Source organism: Papaver somniferum, chromosome 1 (assembly GCF_003573695.1).
Source record: "Papaver somniferum cultivar HN1 chromosome 1, ASM357369v1, whole genome shotgun sequence".
In the NCBI taxonomy this organism is placed as follows: Eukaryota; Viridiplantae; Streptophyta; class Magnoliopsida; order Ranunculales; family Papaveraceae; genus Papaver; species Papaver somniferum.
In genome coordinates, this window is record NC_039358.1 from 50020837 (window position 1) to 50035963 (window position 15127).

General features: G+C 37.4%; 1 protein-coding gene and 1 pseudogene across 1 annotated transcript; both read left to right on the forward strand.

The window, feature by feature from the left end:
* The first annotated feature begins 4536 nt into the window (after positions 1-4536).
* Positions 4537-5298, forward strand: LOC113306709 (DEAD-box ATP-dependent RNA helicase 42-like). The gene has a single exon (XM_026555649.1). The coding sequence runs from the start codon at positions 4537-4539 to the stop codon at positions 5296-5298; it is 762 nt and encodes a 253-aa protein (XP_026411434.1).
* A 33-nt stretch (positions 5299-5331) lies between these two features.
* On the forward strand, positions 5332-11543 carry LOC113306797 (annotated as a pseudogene).
* Positions 11544-15127: the final 3584 nt, after the last annotated feature.

Genomic DNA, 15127 nt, shown 5'->3' on the forward strand with positions numbered 1-15127 from the left:
TGATTGCCAAAAGTACAATATCATGTGTACTATCATGTAAGGGATATTCCGTCTTGATACTGTGATCATTAATTATTGAAATTATTAGTCCCACATTGTGTGGGTTATATCGATCCTGCAGTTTATAGGTCTTGAGAGCAACTGCAGTGGACGACTAAACCCAAATTTAGTGTCGAGTGGGATGGCGTAGTGGGACGGACCATCGATCAAAATTTGATCAAAGAGTAAAACCCAGACCAAATTTGGTCAGCGATCAAGACCAAACCCAAATATAGTCGGGCGTTTATATAATGTCCGCCTACCCGACGGGCGTTGGTATAATGTCCGCATGTAGCCGCGCGTTCGTAAAGTTAACGCCTGATGCAGGGGCGTTGGTATAATGTCCGCCTGGATGGGGCGTTGGTATAATGTCCGCCTGGATGGGGCGTACGTAAAGTTAACGCCGGACACCCAGGCGTACATAAAGTTAACGCCTCTCTTGGGGCGTTGATATAGTCATGATCCCACCATTAACTAGTTTTGAAAACTTGGCTTGGGGCGTTGTCTTTATCAACGCCCCATTTTTTTTTTTTTTTGAATCCGGGCGAACGTATAATCTCCGTCCCACACACCAGGCGTTGCTATAGTTCACGCCCCATACCAGGCGTTATCTTTATCAACGCCCCATACCAGGCGTTATCTTTATCAACGCCCCATGCCAGGCGTAATCTTTATCTACGCTGGACGATGAAGCGGACTTTATATCAACGCGCGACCAAATTTACTCGTCACCCGCTACGCCACAGGACGGACTAAACCCAAATTTGATCTTTTTTTTAGTCTTTGGTCTTTAGTTATACTCGCACCACTGTGGACGCTCTGAGCAACCCTAATTAACCTAAGGGCGAGAAAAAAAAACGAATCCACATTTTGGCGGGTGGACACTCAGTCTGTTTCTCGGCAGATTGGATGCTAGTGAATTTTTGAAACCGGTCGTTTTTACAGGTTGGACGTGGGTGGAACATCACTCATACGTTGGACACCCGATCCTAAAAATAATGTTAGTATTATACATATATGAAGGTTATTATAGAAAATTCGTAGATAAACTATATACTCCCTTGATTTTTGGAAAAAAGATACTATCACTTTTTCAATTTGTATTTTTTTAGTCTAAATTTTTTTTTTCCAAAAGAAAAAGGTTATATTAAGGAACAAAAAAACAAGCCAAAACAAGAAGTTAAGACTGCATAACATCAGAAAAACAGATGTTAGAGCTGCAGGTCTCCAAAACTAAAACAACAGACAAAACAAAAGACATCAACAGTACTGCAAACGGGTCTGCAAAAACTGCCCAACCAAACAACAAAACAGGCCTAAGAAAAGGACAACAGACAACTTAAAGACGGCAGCAAAACTTCATTGCAGAAGAGAAGAAACTGCACTTTCCAGGTCCACCTAAATAAGCCTGCGAAGACTAAACCAACATCACCCGGAATTGCTAAGACAACTGCCAAAGCTAACAGGCAAAATTACTTATGCAATACAACTTCCCAGTTGGTTAGGATTTGAGTAGTATCAATAAACTTGAAAGTATCGAACTCACAGCACCACAGCACAAGAGTCTGTTTTATATGAATGAGTAACTCATAAAAAGACTTTGAACTACCGCCAAAAACTCTGTTGTTTCGCTCCTCCCATATGTTCCAAATTACTGCATAATGAAGAAGACTCCACACATCTTTACGCCTGCCTTGTAAAACATTATTGCTCCAAGCTTCAAAAAGCTGTAAAACCGTGGCTGAAATTGGCCAAGAGATATGCAAGGTCTTTAAGAAGTAATCCCAGACTTTAAAAGTTGTATTGCAGTGCAAGAATAGATGATTTGCAGACTCATCTTCCATACTACACATAAAACAAACTGCACTTTCCACCCATACACCTCTATGAGCAAGAAAATCCCGTATTGGCAGTGAATCGTTAAAGATTGCCCATAATGTAAAACTCACTTTTGAAGGTATAATCTTTTTCCACAAGAAATTACCAAAATCACAAGCTTTCGTTGTTACCTGACATAGCCTCATAACAAGCACTAGTTGAGAGCTTGTCCAAAATTAAAAAATTAAAAAAATGATAACATCTTCTTTTTAACACAGAAAGAGTATATAATTTGCTATTAGAAGTTGATGATCCTCAATCGTGTTCCAAAAGTAAATTTTTTTGGAGTAATCGGAAGCCTTCATATCAATAAACATTATAATTTTGGTTTTTGGAAAAATATTGTGTTCAACATGTATGCGTTTTCGTTTATAATCTTCTAATATTTGTAAATTCATCTGTATCCAATCTGCTCATCCGCTCACCCACAGGTGTCACATCGGCGGGTAATAGATCAGGCATGGATGAAAATCCCAAATCCTTCATTTAGATGGGTTGGACACGGGTGATACCTAATTCGCATCCACCCATTCATTGCTCACCCGTTAACTTTGCATGCTGATTTTCGAGGTTAATATGGCCCATGAACTTCAATACTAACTTTTCTGCTGGAGTCAAACTATCCAAATTACAAGATAATAAACGGGGCCAGTATTGAAAGAAGTGCAAACTATCCTAACTACAAGATACATATGCAGGCCCAGTAGTGAAAAGAAGTGCAAACTATCCCGACTACAAGATAGACCAACTGGAAGTCCGAATCTTAGCTACTTACTTCAGGAAGAATTTGTCCGGAATACTAACTCATCATGTTGAAGCTAGCTAGCCACTCAAACATTCGTCTGAGGGATGCCGGAATGTGAAATAACACTGTACAGCCAACGTGCATACGTCTAGTCTAGTTGTATATATATAAAAATATAATGTCTAGCTGTATAGAAATATAATATGATTTCGCCAAGTCAGTTGATATCTGGAAAATTCTAATAAGCATTTTTGCTAGAAAGATAGATCGAAAAGCCAAATTAACATGAAAACGAGACATCTTATCCAAGATAGATTTAATTAATATGTAGTATTACAATAAAAAAAAAAGGGAATCCTGCTCAGTACATTCCCACAACAGCCAACCAGAAGTTACGAGGCCATCTCTTTTCCGCTTAATTTGCTGAAGGAACACCTTATTAGCTAGTGCAGATCGCCAACTTAATTGATAGGGTTATTGAATTCTAGTAAGTACTTTATGCTCAAATGGTGCGCCGTTCCCCAATATTTTCTTTTTCTATTGCTAAATAAGGTGGCCTATTTACCATGTCAACGCGCTAAAGAATAAATCGAAGTGATATAATATATCTTCCATCCAACACAAATTGTTGTTTTTTAATTAATCAAATAAGATTTTTTAATATTATTTTGAAATGGAAATCAACTCTTCTTTTTATAAGTTTTCGATCTATATTAACTCTCTTTATTCGTTTCTAACTTGTTTTTAATGACATATATCCTACATATTTGTGTATGCTCGCTCAAAAATTATTAGCAAATACAAAAGATCAGATGAAATTGTTGGAAAAATACGGTTTTATGTGAATAAAAAGTTATTATAAAACGGTTTTTCAAAATAATTAAAGGATCTTCCAAAATTATATCTTGTTTTTATGGGGTAAGTTTAGCTTATATATTTGGATTTGCACTAGGGTTTTAATATATATAGAAAAACCTCTCTCATATCCCCCGGTGTTGAGTACTTCTTCTTCGTTTTTCTATGTTTGATACGAGGGTTTTAAGTTCTAACGATTCGTGAGTTTTCCGCTGCCAAGTGCTAGATAGAATAAGGTTTGAGTGTGCTCTTCAAACTTTATTGAGATTGTTGTATCTTGGAGGCAGATGTCCAGTAGGGCTATAACAACATCCTTTTTTGGAGTGTAGCAGAGCATTCTTGTCTTAAGGACAGTATGTTGAACATGCGCCTCAATCCACCATTACTGGTTTCTTCTTTTTATGGTGTTTAGCAGGATGTTCAAGACATCAACAGTTGACTAAGGAGAAGACACAAAAAATCAGATAAGTGCCTTTTATATTATTTAGTTGTTTGATCAATCTTTAATTGTTATTCCCAACAATCTTAAGACAAGAATGTTTTCACCACGTATCTATATTTATGCAGTGGTTAATTAGTACCTCATCATTGATGGGAAGTTTGACAGATATTTAAACGTTTTTCAAAAGTGTGTATTGATGAAGTGAAAACTAAAACTTTTTGTCCTGTATATATACTGTTTGATATCTTGCCTTTGAGAAATTGAAAAAAATTGGTAGGACACAATGCTTTTCCATTTAAATGCAATTTTATTGTGTCTCTTATTCACTTTGGACAGTAAAGCTCGTGAGTCGAATTTCTGATTGGTCTTTGAACTCACTATGTGGATTACTAAATAATTTAGTTAATCTGAGATGTTTCTTTCGTTTTTACATTTGATTTACTGGTGTTTGATTCTTGTGGTCAGCTGAAAGATATCGCGTGTCTGGTACATTCACAAGCATATCAACTTTCATGGGCCAATTGCGCTAAATATTGCGCCTACTAGAGAACTAGTGCAGCAGATTCACAAGGATATCATGAAGTTTGCTAAAGTGCTGGGTATACGGTCTGTTCTCGTTAATGGAGGATCACAAACCAACAAACAGATCAATGACTTAAATAATGGAGCCGAGATTTTTATTTGTACTACGGGTAGGATGATCGACTTTCTATGTAAAAATAATGGGAGAATGATAGACCTTCATAAGGTTACTTATCTTTTTTCAGATGAGGCTGATAGAATGTTGGACATGGGTTTTGAACCTCAAATAACTCACATTGTTCAAAGTACACGACCTGATCGTCAGACTGTGCTCTTCTCTGCCACATTTCCGCGTACAGTTGAGCAACTGACACTCCAGATACTGACTAAGCCTGTCGAGATACAGGTAAGAGGAAGGAACGTAGTGAACAAGGATATAAGCCAGTTGGTTGAGGTGAGACCAGAGAGTGAATGGTTGCTAAGGTTATTGGATCTCCTTGGAAAATGGTACGAGAAGGGTAAGATTTTGATTTTTGTTCAGTCGCAAGCTACATGTGATTCTTTGTTAAAGAATCTATTAAGCCATGGATATACTTGCCTCTCACTTCATGGAGCCAAGGACCAGATGGATCGTGAGTCGGCAATTTCAGATTTCAGGAATGATGTCAGTAAGATATTGATTGCCACAAGCGTTGCTGCTAGGGGATTAGATGTGAAGGAGCTTGAACTGGTCATCAACTTCCATGTCTCAAACCACTATGAAAACTACATCCATCGTGTTGGTAGGACAGGCAGAGCTGGAAGGAAAGAATCATGACTTCTTCGGGACGTGATCAGACAGCTCATTCTGATGCAGCAACAACAGTCTGAAATTCATTACCAACATCATCCCCAAGCACCTGGAATCTTACATCCTGGCGTGGCATCATCCTTGATGGAATATATGATGCCTCCTCACTATGAAGTTGGACTTGTTGTGGGACCAGCTTATCCTTTCCCAGTTTCGTACTTCAGAAGTATTTTTGCATATGGCGCTCAACCTATGTTGAAGATCCTGTATAAGTTAATGATAATCAATATCATGTTAATGGTTTGTCAACTCTCATATTCGATATATGCAGCTTACAGGTAGGATGAGACGGTGGATGCGGGAACTGAGGAACACTAGATTGTGCGAATCAAAGTGTGTTCTCCACCAATAAAATCATGCAAAGGTACTACAGTACTCGTCGGTATGAGAAATTTAATTTGCCCATTCTTTAGAATAATCATGCAAAGGTACAGTGGAACTCGTTCCAGGTACGAACCCCCATCTAGATATATGTCTGTGATTGCATGTTTATTTTGAGATTGTGTAAGTCTCTTCTTGGAGTAAGTAATTTAAGGTTAAAATTCCTAAATACAAGTCGTGTATGTAACTGTCGTTGAAAACCATTTAGGTTTTATTCCTTTTAAACAATACTCTTTAGAACATTAACATTCTAAATTTGTGTTGAGAGTCTCAACTACAGGGGAAGAGCATCATCTAATCATGCTTAATTCTTGTACTTGCTGTCGGTTTGCACTTGCTCAAACCAAGAGCTAAGTTTTAAATAATTCTTAAGAGAAGTATTTAAATATGGGGGATAAGATCTATGTTTTTTAGTTGGTGCACCTCATCCAGGGGAGGTTTTGGAGTTAGCAACATTTTGTTGTCAACAGATTTTGAGAATGTGTCGATCTTACAAGAGAAACCTAGATGTTTCCCCAGGAAAACCCTGTTTTGGCTCTCTTTTGTATTTTTAAAGAAGAGAGGAAGTTGATATCTAAGATTTTACTTAGAGAATATTGTTGAAGTCGAACTTTAGATTAATTTTGGGACTTCATAAGCTCATGTAGAGTGAGTTCTGGACAGTAGATTTGTGTTTATGGACTATTTCAGGTAGTCATGGTCCAGAAAAATAAGTAATACGGAGATTACTAAGCATGTTTTCATAATTCAGTAAGATCATGTTAATTTATGCATTAAGTATGTGTCGATGTGTAATGATACATAAGTAGAGGTTGTGGTAGTATCTGTAAAAGGTTAATCAGATGCGGGACAAACTACAAGGTTTGGATAAAATGAAGTATACCTGATACAACCATATTTTACATATAAATATATAAGCTTAGATACTAATCTTGTAGACTTCCTTAATTATGAAATATCTTGTGATATCATAAACATGTTTTACATCTACTAATAACTCAGTGTTGTTTAAGATTTTGACATGAAACTAATATGCGGTTGACGTGGTTTAAAGGATCAATAAGTAACCAAAAGAAATTTTGAGGAAATAGTTTTTGTATAAAGTGTTTAGTATGTGTTGTAAAACAGATTTGCATATCCGCATTTATTCTGAGAAATCCCAGGGATGCTCTGACTGAAGGATCAGAGATTGGAATGCATGAGGTATATATTTTAATTTCAACTATGTGATATATATTGCACTAACCTTAATCTTGAGGAAGATGTAAAGAATGTACTACGGAATAGTACATGTATTTTTTATATGCTTTACAACCACCTATGAAATATGTGATATTTACGATTTGACTGAAAAAAGAAAGTTGGATGATATGATCTAAAGGATCGAAGGGAACCAGATGAAATTCTGAAGAAAATGATCTTTGTCAAACTCGATGCGTTTAATGTGTGTTGTAAATGTGCAGTATATCAAGTGTATACAAATACACTAGTATCTCAAAAGAGTGGGATAATCTGATCAGAGACTTGCGATATGACTTGTCATACTTGAGGTACATCTTAAATTGTGTATGGAATACATAGTGTACTGACCTTAAGAGATGTTGTTGTTTCAGGCTATGAAAAATCTTAGCATATGTGTGTATCCTCTTAAGGAGTGTCTGTCTAAGGAAGTCCTTAAAACAGACAAGATGAACTTGTATATTGAAGAAATCAAAGTTCGTGTGCTTTAATTCAAGAATAAGAGGAAGACGAATAATTACTAAGATGCTTCTTAGAAGATATTCCTCTGTGACCGAAGCCTGTGGCCATCATTGCAGAAACTCAATTGACTATGTGAGTCTAAAGTAAATGAGCGATGACAAAGTCTAGACATACTCGGAGAAGGCTAATTCAGTAAGACAACTATATTCTTTAATGAAGTAATTTTAGTTGATTCGTGAAGTCAAAAAGAGGTCTCAGTAGACATGTAAAGTCAAAAGAGAACCTCACAGACTTAGGGAAGTCAACAAAAAAATTAGTGGTTCTTTGACGAAAGGATTTTCTAAAGAGATAGTTCGTAATTATACATCGAGGGGGAATGGGACTTAAGCTCATATAAATAAACTTGCCATGAAGGATACTCAACCTTGCTGACTGGAGATCCCAAGATCAAGGTTTCGAATGAGACAACTAATTTATGGGCGGGTAAAGGTAAACACTATCATAGAATTATATTCTCTATCCCTTCCCTATGGTGTAGATGTGATAGTGTGACTGCATGTGAAGGATGACTTTTAATAAGTCTTAATGAGTTCCATAGTTTCAATTTAAGATTGAAGTGGGGTGTAGCAGTGAACACTCTTGATGGAACTCACCTATCTGAATGAGGAAGTGGGTCGCTTCCTATGAGAATATGAGCTAATTCTCTAGAGCATTCTGAGAAACAAGATACGTGCAGGGCCAAAATGGACACAACGGCGGAGCTTGGTAGCAACCTCGGAGATATCATGTGTGGTTGTTATCGCGAGTTACACCAAATATTAGACAGTTCAAGACCTTATGGACACTTGCTAATAAGTAGTTTTCAGGTAACCTCTCACTAAGCAAAGTTTCAAGACCTTATGGACACCTATGCCTATTCGTGATATTTCCTGTTTTCCGTGTTTTATCGTATTTTTATTCATGTGGGGGATTGTTGGAAAAATACGGTTTTATGTGAATAAAAAGTTATTATAAAACGGTTTTTCAAAATAATTAAAAGACCTTCCAAAATTATCTCTTGTTTTTATGGGGTAAGTTTAGCTTATATATATTTAGATTTGCACTAGGGTTTTAATATATATAGAAAAACCTCTCTCATATCCCCCTGTGTTGAGTACTTCTTCGTTTTTCTATGTTTGATACGAGGGTTTTAAGTGCTAACGATTCGTGAGTTTTCCGCTGCCAAGTTCTAGATAGAATAAGGTTTGAGTGTGCTCTTCAAACTTTATTGAGATTGTTGTATCTTGGAGGCAGATGTCCAGCAGGGCTATAGCAACATCCTTTTTTGGAGTGTAGCAGGGCATTCTTGTCTTAAGGACAGTATGTTGAACATGCGCCTCAATCCACCATTACTGGTTTCTTCTTTTTATGGTGTTTAACAGGATGTTCAAGACATCAACAGTTGACTAAGGAGAAGACACAAAAAATCAGATAAGTGCCTCTTATATTATTTAGTTGTTTGATCAATCTTTAATTGTTATTCCCAACAGAAATCGCTCTCTCTATCATGTTTCTACAGGTCTTGTTGTTCTTGCAGCTCACAAGGCTTACCCTCACATCATCATCATCAACTCCATTGCCATTAACGAAGCCTGGGTGCCAAGCCAAATGCGGAGACCTCACAATTCCATATCCGTTCAGTATAGGTCCCGGCGAGAATGGATGTTCTTTTACCGGAGATGGAATACAGCTCTACAACGTCACATGCGATACATCTTTTAACCCTCCAAAGCCATTCTTATGGTTGGGTACAAACCTAAGTACAGGTGTAAACAGAATGATGGAAATGATAAGCATATCAGAAACCGAAGTACGTGTAAAAAATTTACCAGCAACAATGTGTCACGACTATAAAACTGGTAAAGCTACCTTAGATGATTCGATAACTTGGATGAGTTTTACTAAAACCCCATTTACCGTTTCATCAACCAAGAACAAGTTCTTCGCGCTAGGTTGTATTAGCGTAGGTTATATTGTAGACAATCTGCGTATTATTAATGGAAGTTGCTTAACGACATGTCAGACCACGGAAATTATACTAGATGGGTCATGTGCTGGAAGAGGGTGTTGCCAAGTTTCAATACCCAGAGGTGTAAAGAGGTCTATAACCATAGCTGATTCGATTGATCCAAAATCCCAGACCTTATCTTTTGATCTGTGCAGTTATTCCTTTGTTGGTGAGATTGATAAGTACAAATTTAGTGCTTCAGATTTAAACGGTACAAACTTTCATATCAAAGGGAAAGATATTCCGGTTGTGCTTAATTGGGCAATCGGTAATAAGACGTGTGAAGAAGCGCAAAAAGATCCGTCTACTTTTGTCTGCCAGAAGAATAGCAAATGTAGCAATGCAGATGATGGTCCTGGATACATTTGCACTTGTGACACAGGCTTCGCAGGAAACCCTTATCTCATCCCTGGATGCCAAGGTATGAACTCGATGAATTAAGCGTTGTTGTGTTTGTGTCTAACTGGGTTGTGCATGATCTAATCAATTAATTGATGAGAATGTTAATAGTTGTTCATAATATAATTCGTAGTTAGTTCCTACTCAATAAACAGAAAAGTTGGTTGATTCTACTAACGTGTTATTTAAAAATGCTAATGCGAGACAATAAACAGATGTAAATGAATGTGAGGATCAAGATAACAACCCTTGTGAAGGAACTTGCACAAATACCATCGGAGGTTACATATGCCAATGTCCAGAAGGCACCTTTGGAGATGGAAAGAAAGGGGGAATAGGTTGCATACGCAGAAAAGAAGATTTTCCCATACTGAAAGTCACTTTAAGTAAGCATTGCTCCTTATCCCTCAACTAGATAAGGTACTTTATGCTTTTAATCATTATATTTTCGGTTGACCTAATTATGTTGATGCAGGCATCGGATTGGGGCTCTTGTTCCTTATTGTTGCAAGTTCTTTAATATACTTAAGCATACGAAACAGAAAGCTAAACGAACTTAAGGAGAAGTTTTTCCAACAAAATGGTGGTTTGTTGTTGCAACAAAAATTGTCCTTAAAGACAGGTGGTGTAGAAGCCACAAAATTTTTACAGCTAAGGAACTGGAATTGGCAACCAAAAACTACAGTGATAAACTAATCCTTGGCCGAGGAGGTTTTGGAGTGGTCTACAAAGGAACTTTACCAGATAAACGGATAGTCGCCATCAAAAAGTTCAAAGTAGTTGATGAGACTCAAATTGATCAGTTCATTAATGAGCTTGAGATATTAAGTCAGGTTAACCATCGAAATGTGGTGAAGGTCTTGGGATGTTGTTTATAAACTGAAGTTCCTTTGCTTGTTTATGAATATGTTTCTAATGGCACCCTTTTACAACACATCCATAACAAGGTGGATGGAAAATCATCTTCCTCTCTTTCTTGGCAAAGTCGTGTGAGGATTGCAACAGAGAGTGCAGGAGCACACGTTCTGCAGCTACGACACCCATCATTCATCGAGATATCAAATCTGCAAATATATTGTTAGATGATACTTACACTGCGAAAGTATCTGATTTTGGAGCCTCAAGGTTGAACTCATTGGATGAAACTCAAATTGATACAGTAATTCAGGGTACATTAGGTTATTTGGATCCAGAATATTTTCTTACTAGCCTATTAACTGATAAAAGCGATGTTTATAGTTTCGGTGTGGTGCTTGTTGAACTCTTAACAGGAGAAAAAACCCATTGCCCTAAGAGGTCTCAAGAACAGAAAAGTCTTGCTTCATATTTCATTGTCGCGATCGAAAGAAATGATTTGTTCGAAGTTATTGAGCCCCGAGTAGCAAATGAAGGAAATAAGGAGCACATTGTTGCAGTTGCAAAGCTTGCTAAGTGGTGCCTTAAGATGACCGGCGAAGAAAGACCATCAATGAAACAAGTTGCTTCTGAACTAGAAAGCCTTAGTAAATCAGTGACACAACCATCTGGAATTTATAATCAACAAAGCCATGAAGACAAGCCCAGAGTATTTAACGACGAAATAACAGACCTCTATTCTGTACCAATAAGCTCTTACACTTCCGGTGATTCAGGTCAATGTAGCATGGAGAACAATTCGACGATGGTGATGCCCATGACACGGTAATATTGTGTAATTTTGGTCAATTTATTGTATGCAATAATTTTGCAAATTACAAATGGTTTTTTATTTCCATATAGTTCTTAATACACTGTTGCTCTGTCCTGGCGGACTGAGTTATTTATCTTACAATCTGTCACATGCCCATTTAATCGCCTAAAATTTTCATGGACATGACCGGCAATGATTGTGGTTCAGTGAATCAACTTCACCCAAAATCATTCATTCTTGCATACTTGCATCAAAGTACGCATCTATCTTCACACATAAGGCTTTGCACAACGGAAGTCTTTTCTTCTTTCTCTCTAACTCTTCATGCCCCCATAAGCATAAGAGGTTCTGCCATGTACTTAATCAATTCTCACACAACATCAGCAACATAATGAACACAAAGGATACTGCAACAAACCCATTTTTATTGCACTAAAGGAAGATTACAAAACTCATCCATCACATGAACCAAAACAGGCCATTCACCCTCTTGGTGAATGCCTAAAACTCTCTCTACATTAGTGGTTCTTCTCCCAAAATGAACAACACCAACATTATTGATTCCTAAGATATTTATACATGCTAGGATCAGGCCAAAACTTCTGTGCAACCCCTTGCACCTCCTACAGACAGCCACATGTCCATAGATAGTTTTCCTAACCACCAATCTTCTTTTCAACTGCCACCTTTTGTGTTGTCGTGCAGATTGAAGCCACGCTTGTCTTGAACGGTTAGAGACACTCTAATAAGGTTATGAACTCATTTCATAACCCTTCCAACTTGACTCGCACCTTTGGAACGCTTGTGAAGCCAATAACCAACTTGTAATAGCCACCTGAGTCGTATTGCACAACTGTTGTGCTTTACTGAATTCTGCCTCGCTCCAACGCCCAGCCACCTTGGCCTTGCATTATTATCACTTTAAGCTAATGCACGAACAATCTTTGTGCTTCAAACATCGAGGTCAGCTCCTGAAGCTCACTCTAGTTACTCATGCGTCATATATGCTTCACTTCGCCAATTAGCTTGACAACAACAATGCAACTCTTGCATTACCAACTTGTTTACATTGTTCAAGCTTTGGCCAACCTTGAACTAATGCATAGACTAATATTTAGTCTATTCTACATGCTTGCATCGTCCTTGAGTTTGGGCCAACTCAATTCCACGGACATGCCAACATGCTGCATTCAAACATGCCAACTCGCATGTTGCATGTTGCATCTTGCAACTTTGGCTTTGTCTTTCCTTCTACTTAATGAAGCTTCATTGTGTCGTCCAATAGCTTCATTACTTAGCCAAATGCATTTACAATGTAGTGCCATCCTTGCACTTCATTGGCCCTACGGGAGTGTGCCATTCTAAGCACTTGACAGTCTACGCAGTGTCGCGCCATCCTGGCTGCACACTGACTTGGCCTGCAACTTTGTAACGCATAATCATTATACGCCACTTGCATCCCTGTTATAGACCTCCCCCACCCAATCTGTTCAACGTCCTCGTTGAACGCAACCAAGTATACTCAATATACTTTTTCTCCGGCCTTGTACTCTTTTGAGCCCTTCTCAAAAATCAGCAAACTTTGCTTGGCCTTCAACTTTGCCAAAATTTCTCTGCCTGGTACTAAATGCTATCACTTATCTTTACTGCCTTGCCATTAATCCTACTGATCTTGAACCTTTTTTTTTGCGTCGCGACCGCTTTGAACTCCATCTCAAATCATGTATCAACACCCAAGTGCAACTTGAAAATTCTTCTTGCCAATTCCCTGAATTAGGCTTGAATTTCACTTGAATCATTTGCGCCTAAGTACACGCAAGAAATGATTCCTCCGAACTGATCACAATGATGATTACCATAGTCTTATGCCTTCACTTTCCGACTTTAGTTGCACCATGCAACTTGACAGGACTTATACAAAACTTGACCTCATTCTTCAATCATATGCGCGTACGCCAAATCATGCCATGCCTTAAGGTATGCACTCTATGATTTCATACCACTCTTGGTATGCGCCACAATCTATAGCTTTTGCTGCACTTTGCCAACATCAGAACTTTTAATAGAAATTCACCTTCTTGGACTTGCATCATTTGTATTCCAAAGAACCTGCACCTTGCTGTTCTTTGCTTGCATCACTAGTGGAAATCAACAGTTTCGCGACCGAAAAAGAAAGTCAGTTAACTTGTATCTATGACTTGCTTTGTCAGTTAAATAAAGGGTCGCTGTTTGAGCATCTTTTTCAACTATGACATGTCTCTGGGAGTCGTTGAAAATCTTATATCAACCACCGATTTTAACGGTCAATTCTTTATGACTGTTTTCAATCATTCATAGATATAAATCTTAATATAAAAAAAAATTAATTCAGATTGGCTGTCTGGCTTGACTGAATCTGACTAAATCTGAAATGAAACTCAAATGAAAACCAAATTCAAATGAGAATCAAATGAAACTCAAATTAGAATTCAAATGAGAATCAAATGAAACTCAAATTAAAATTCAAATGAGAATCAAATGAATACCCAATTCAAATCAAATAAAAATGAGAATCAAATTAAACTAGCACACAATAATCACTCAATTTAACATTCATTGATTCATTGGTTTCAAATTACACAAAGGATTAAAATCTGTAGTTCTGACCAGATAGTTCTAGGATTCGATTCCAAAACGATGAACTAAAAAACTATTGATTAAATAGAAAAATTATAAAGTTCTAGGATTCGATTCCAAAACGATGAACTAAAAAACTATTGATTAAATAGCAAAATTATAAACTCCGATGATGATGAACTGATCCCACCCTTATCAATCGAGTACCTGCAGCAAAATTAATTTTTCAAAATCAATAAAACTAACAAACAAAGACAAGCTGACAACTTCTTATAACTTCATCAAAGCAATTAGATTACTGAAATTGCTCAAAACCCACCTGTGCATAGAAATAATTTGACAATTTCAATTTGGATGGTATCCATAATTAATCCTAGTAAAGAGTCCGTTAAGACAAGTCCAGGCTCAGCAAGTTTTCTTAGCTGCATCTTGCCAGTGAATTAGTTGTATGTCTGCCAACCTGTAACAATCCATCATCCACTATTGATTTTAAAGCAGGTGGGAACCTCCCATTACTCAAGGGGGTCAAGAATTAAACAAAAAGTTATAGGCAAAATTAACAGTAAACAAGACAAAAAAAGAGGAGAAGAAAAAAAACACAAGCCATTGGATGGAGACTTCAAACTCACCATTGTAGAACCTCAACAACTGGTTCCCTGCAGAATCATGTGGCCAAACTTCTCCCTGAATTTTCAAACAAGAAAGTTAAAGAACCATCTTACATAAGAAGACTAAGAAAGCAAAAAAAAAGAAATGACAACATATAGGCTAATACCTGTAAAGAAGCAATGGAGGAGAAATTTCCAGTAGAAGCACAACTGCAATCGATACAACATTCTTGATGTAAGAAACAACATAGTAAACAACTGCAATCCAACTGCACTACAGGGAATAGGAACACTGCACCTAGAGAAGGCTTGGAGAAGTAGATAAATAATTTATTAATCAAACATATACGTAATGTACAGAAACATGAAACTTAA

Bases quoted from the DNA above. Each gene is read 5' to 3' on its own strand.
- LOC113306709 (XM_026555649.1), top strand. From the start codon at position 4,537: ATGAAGTTTGCTAAAGTGCTGGGTATACGGTCTGTTCTCGTTAATGGA.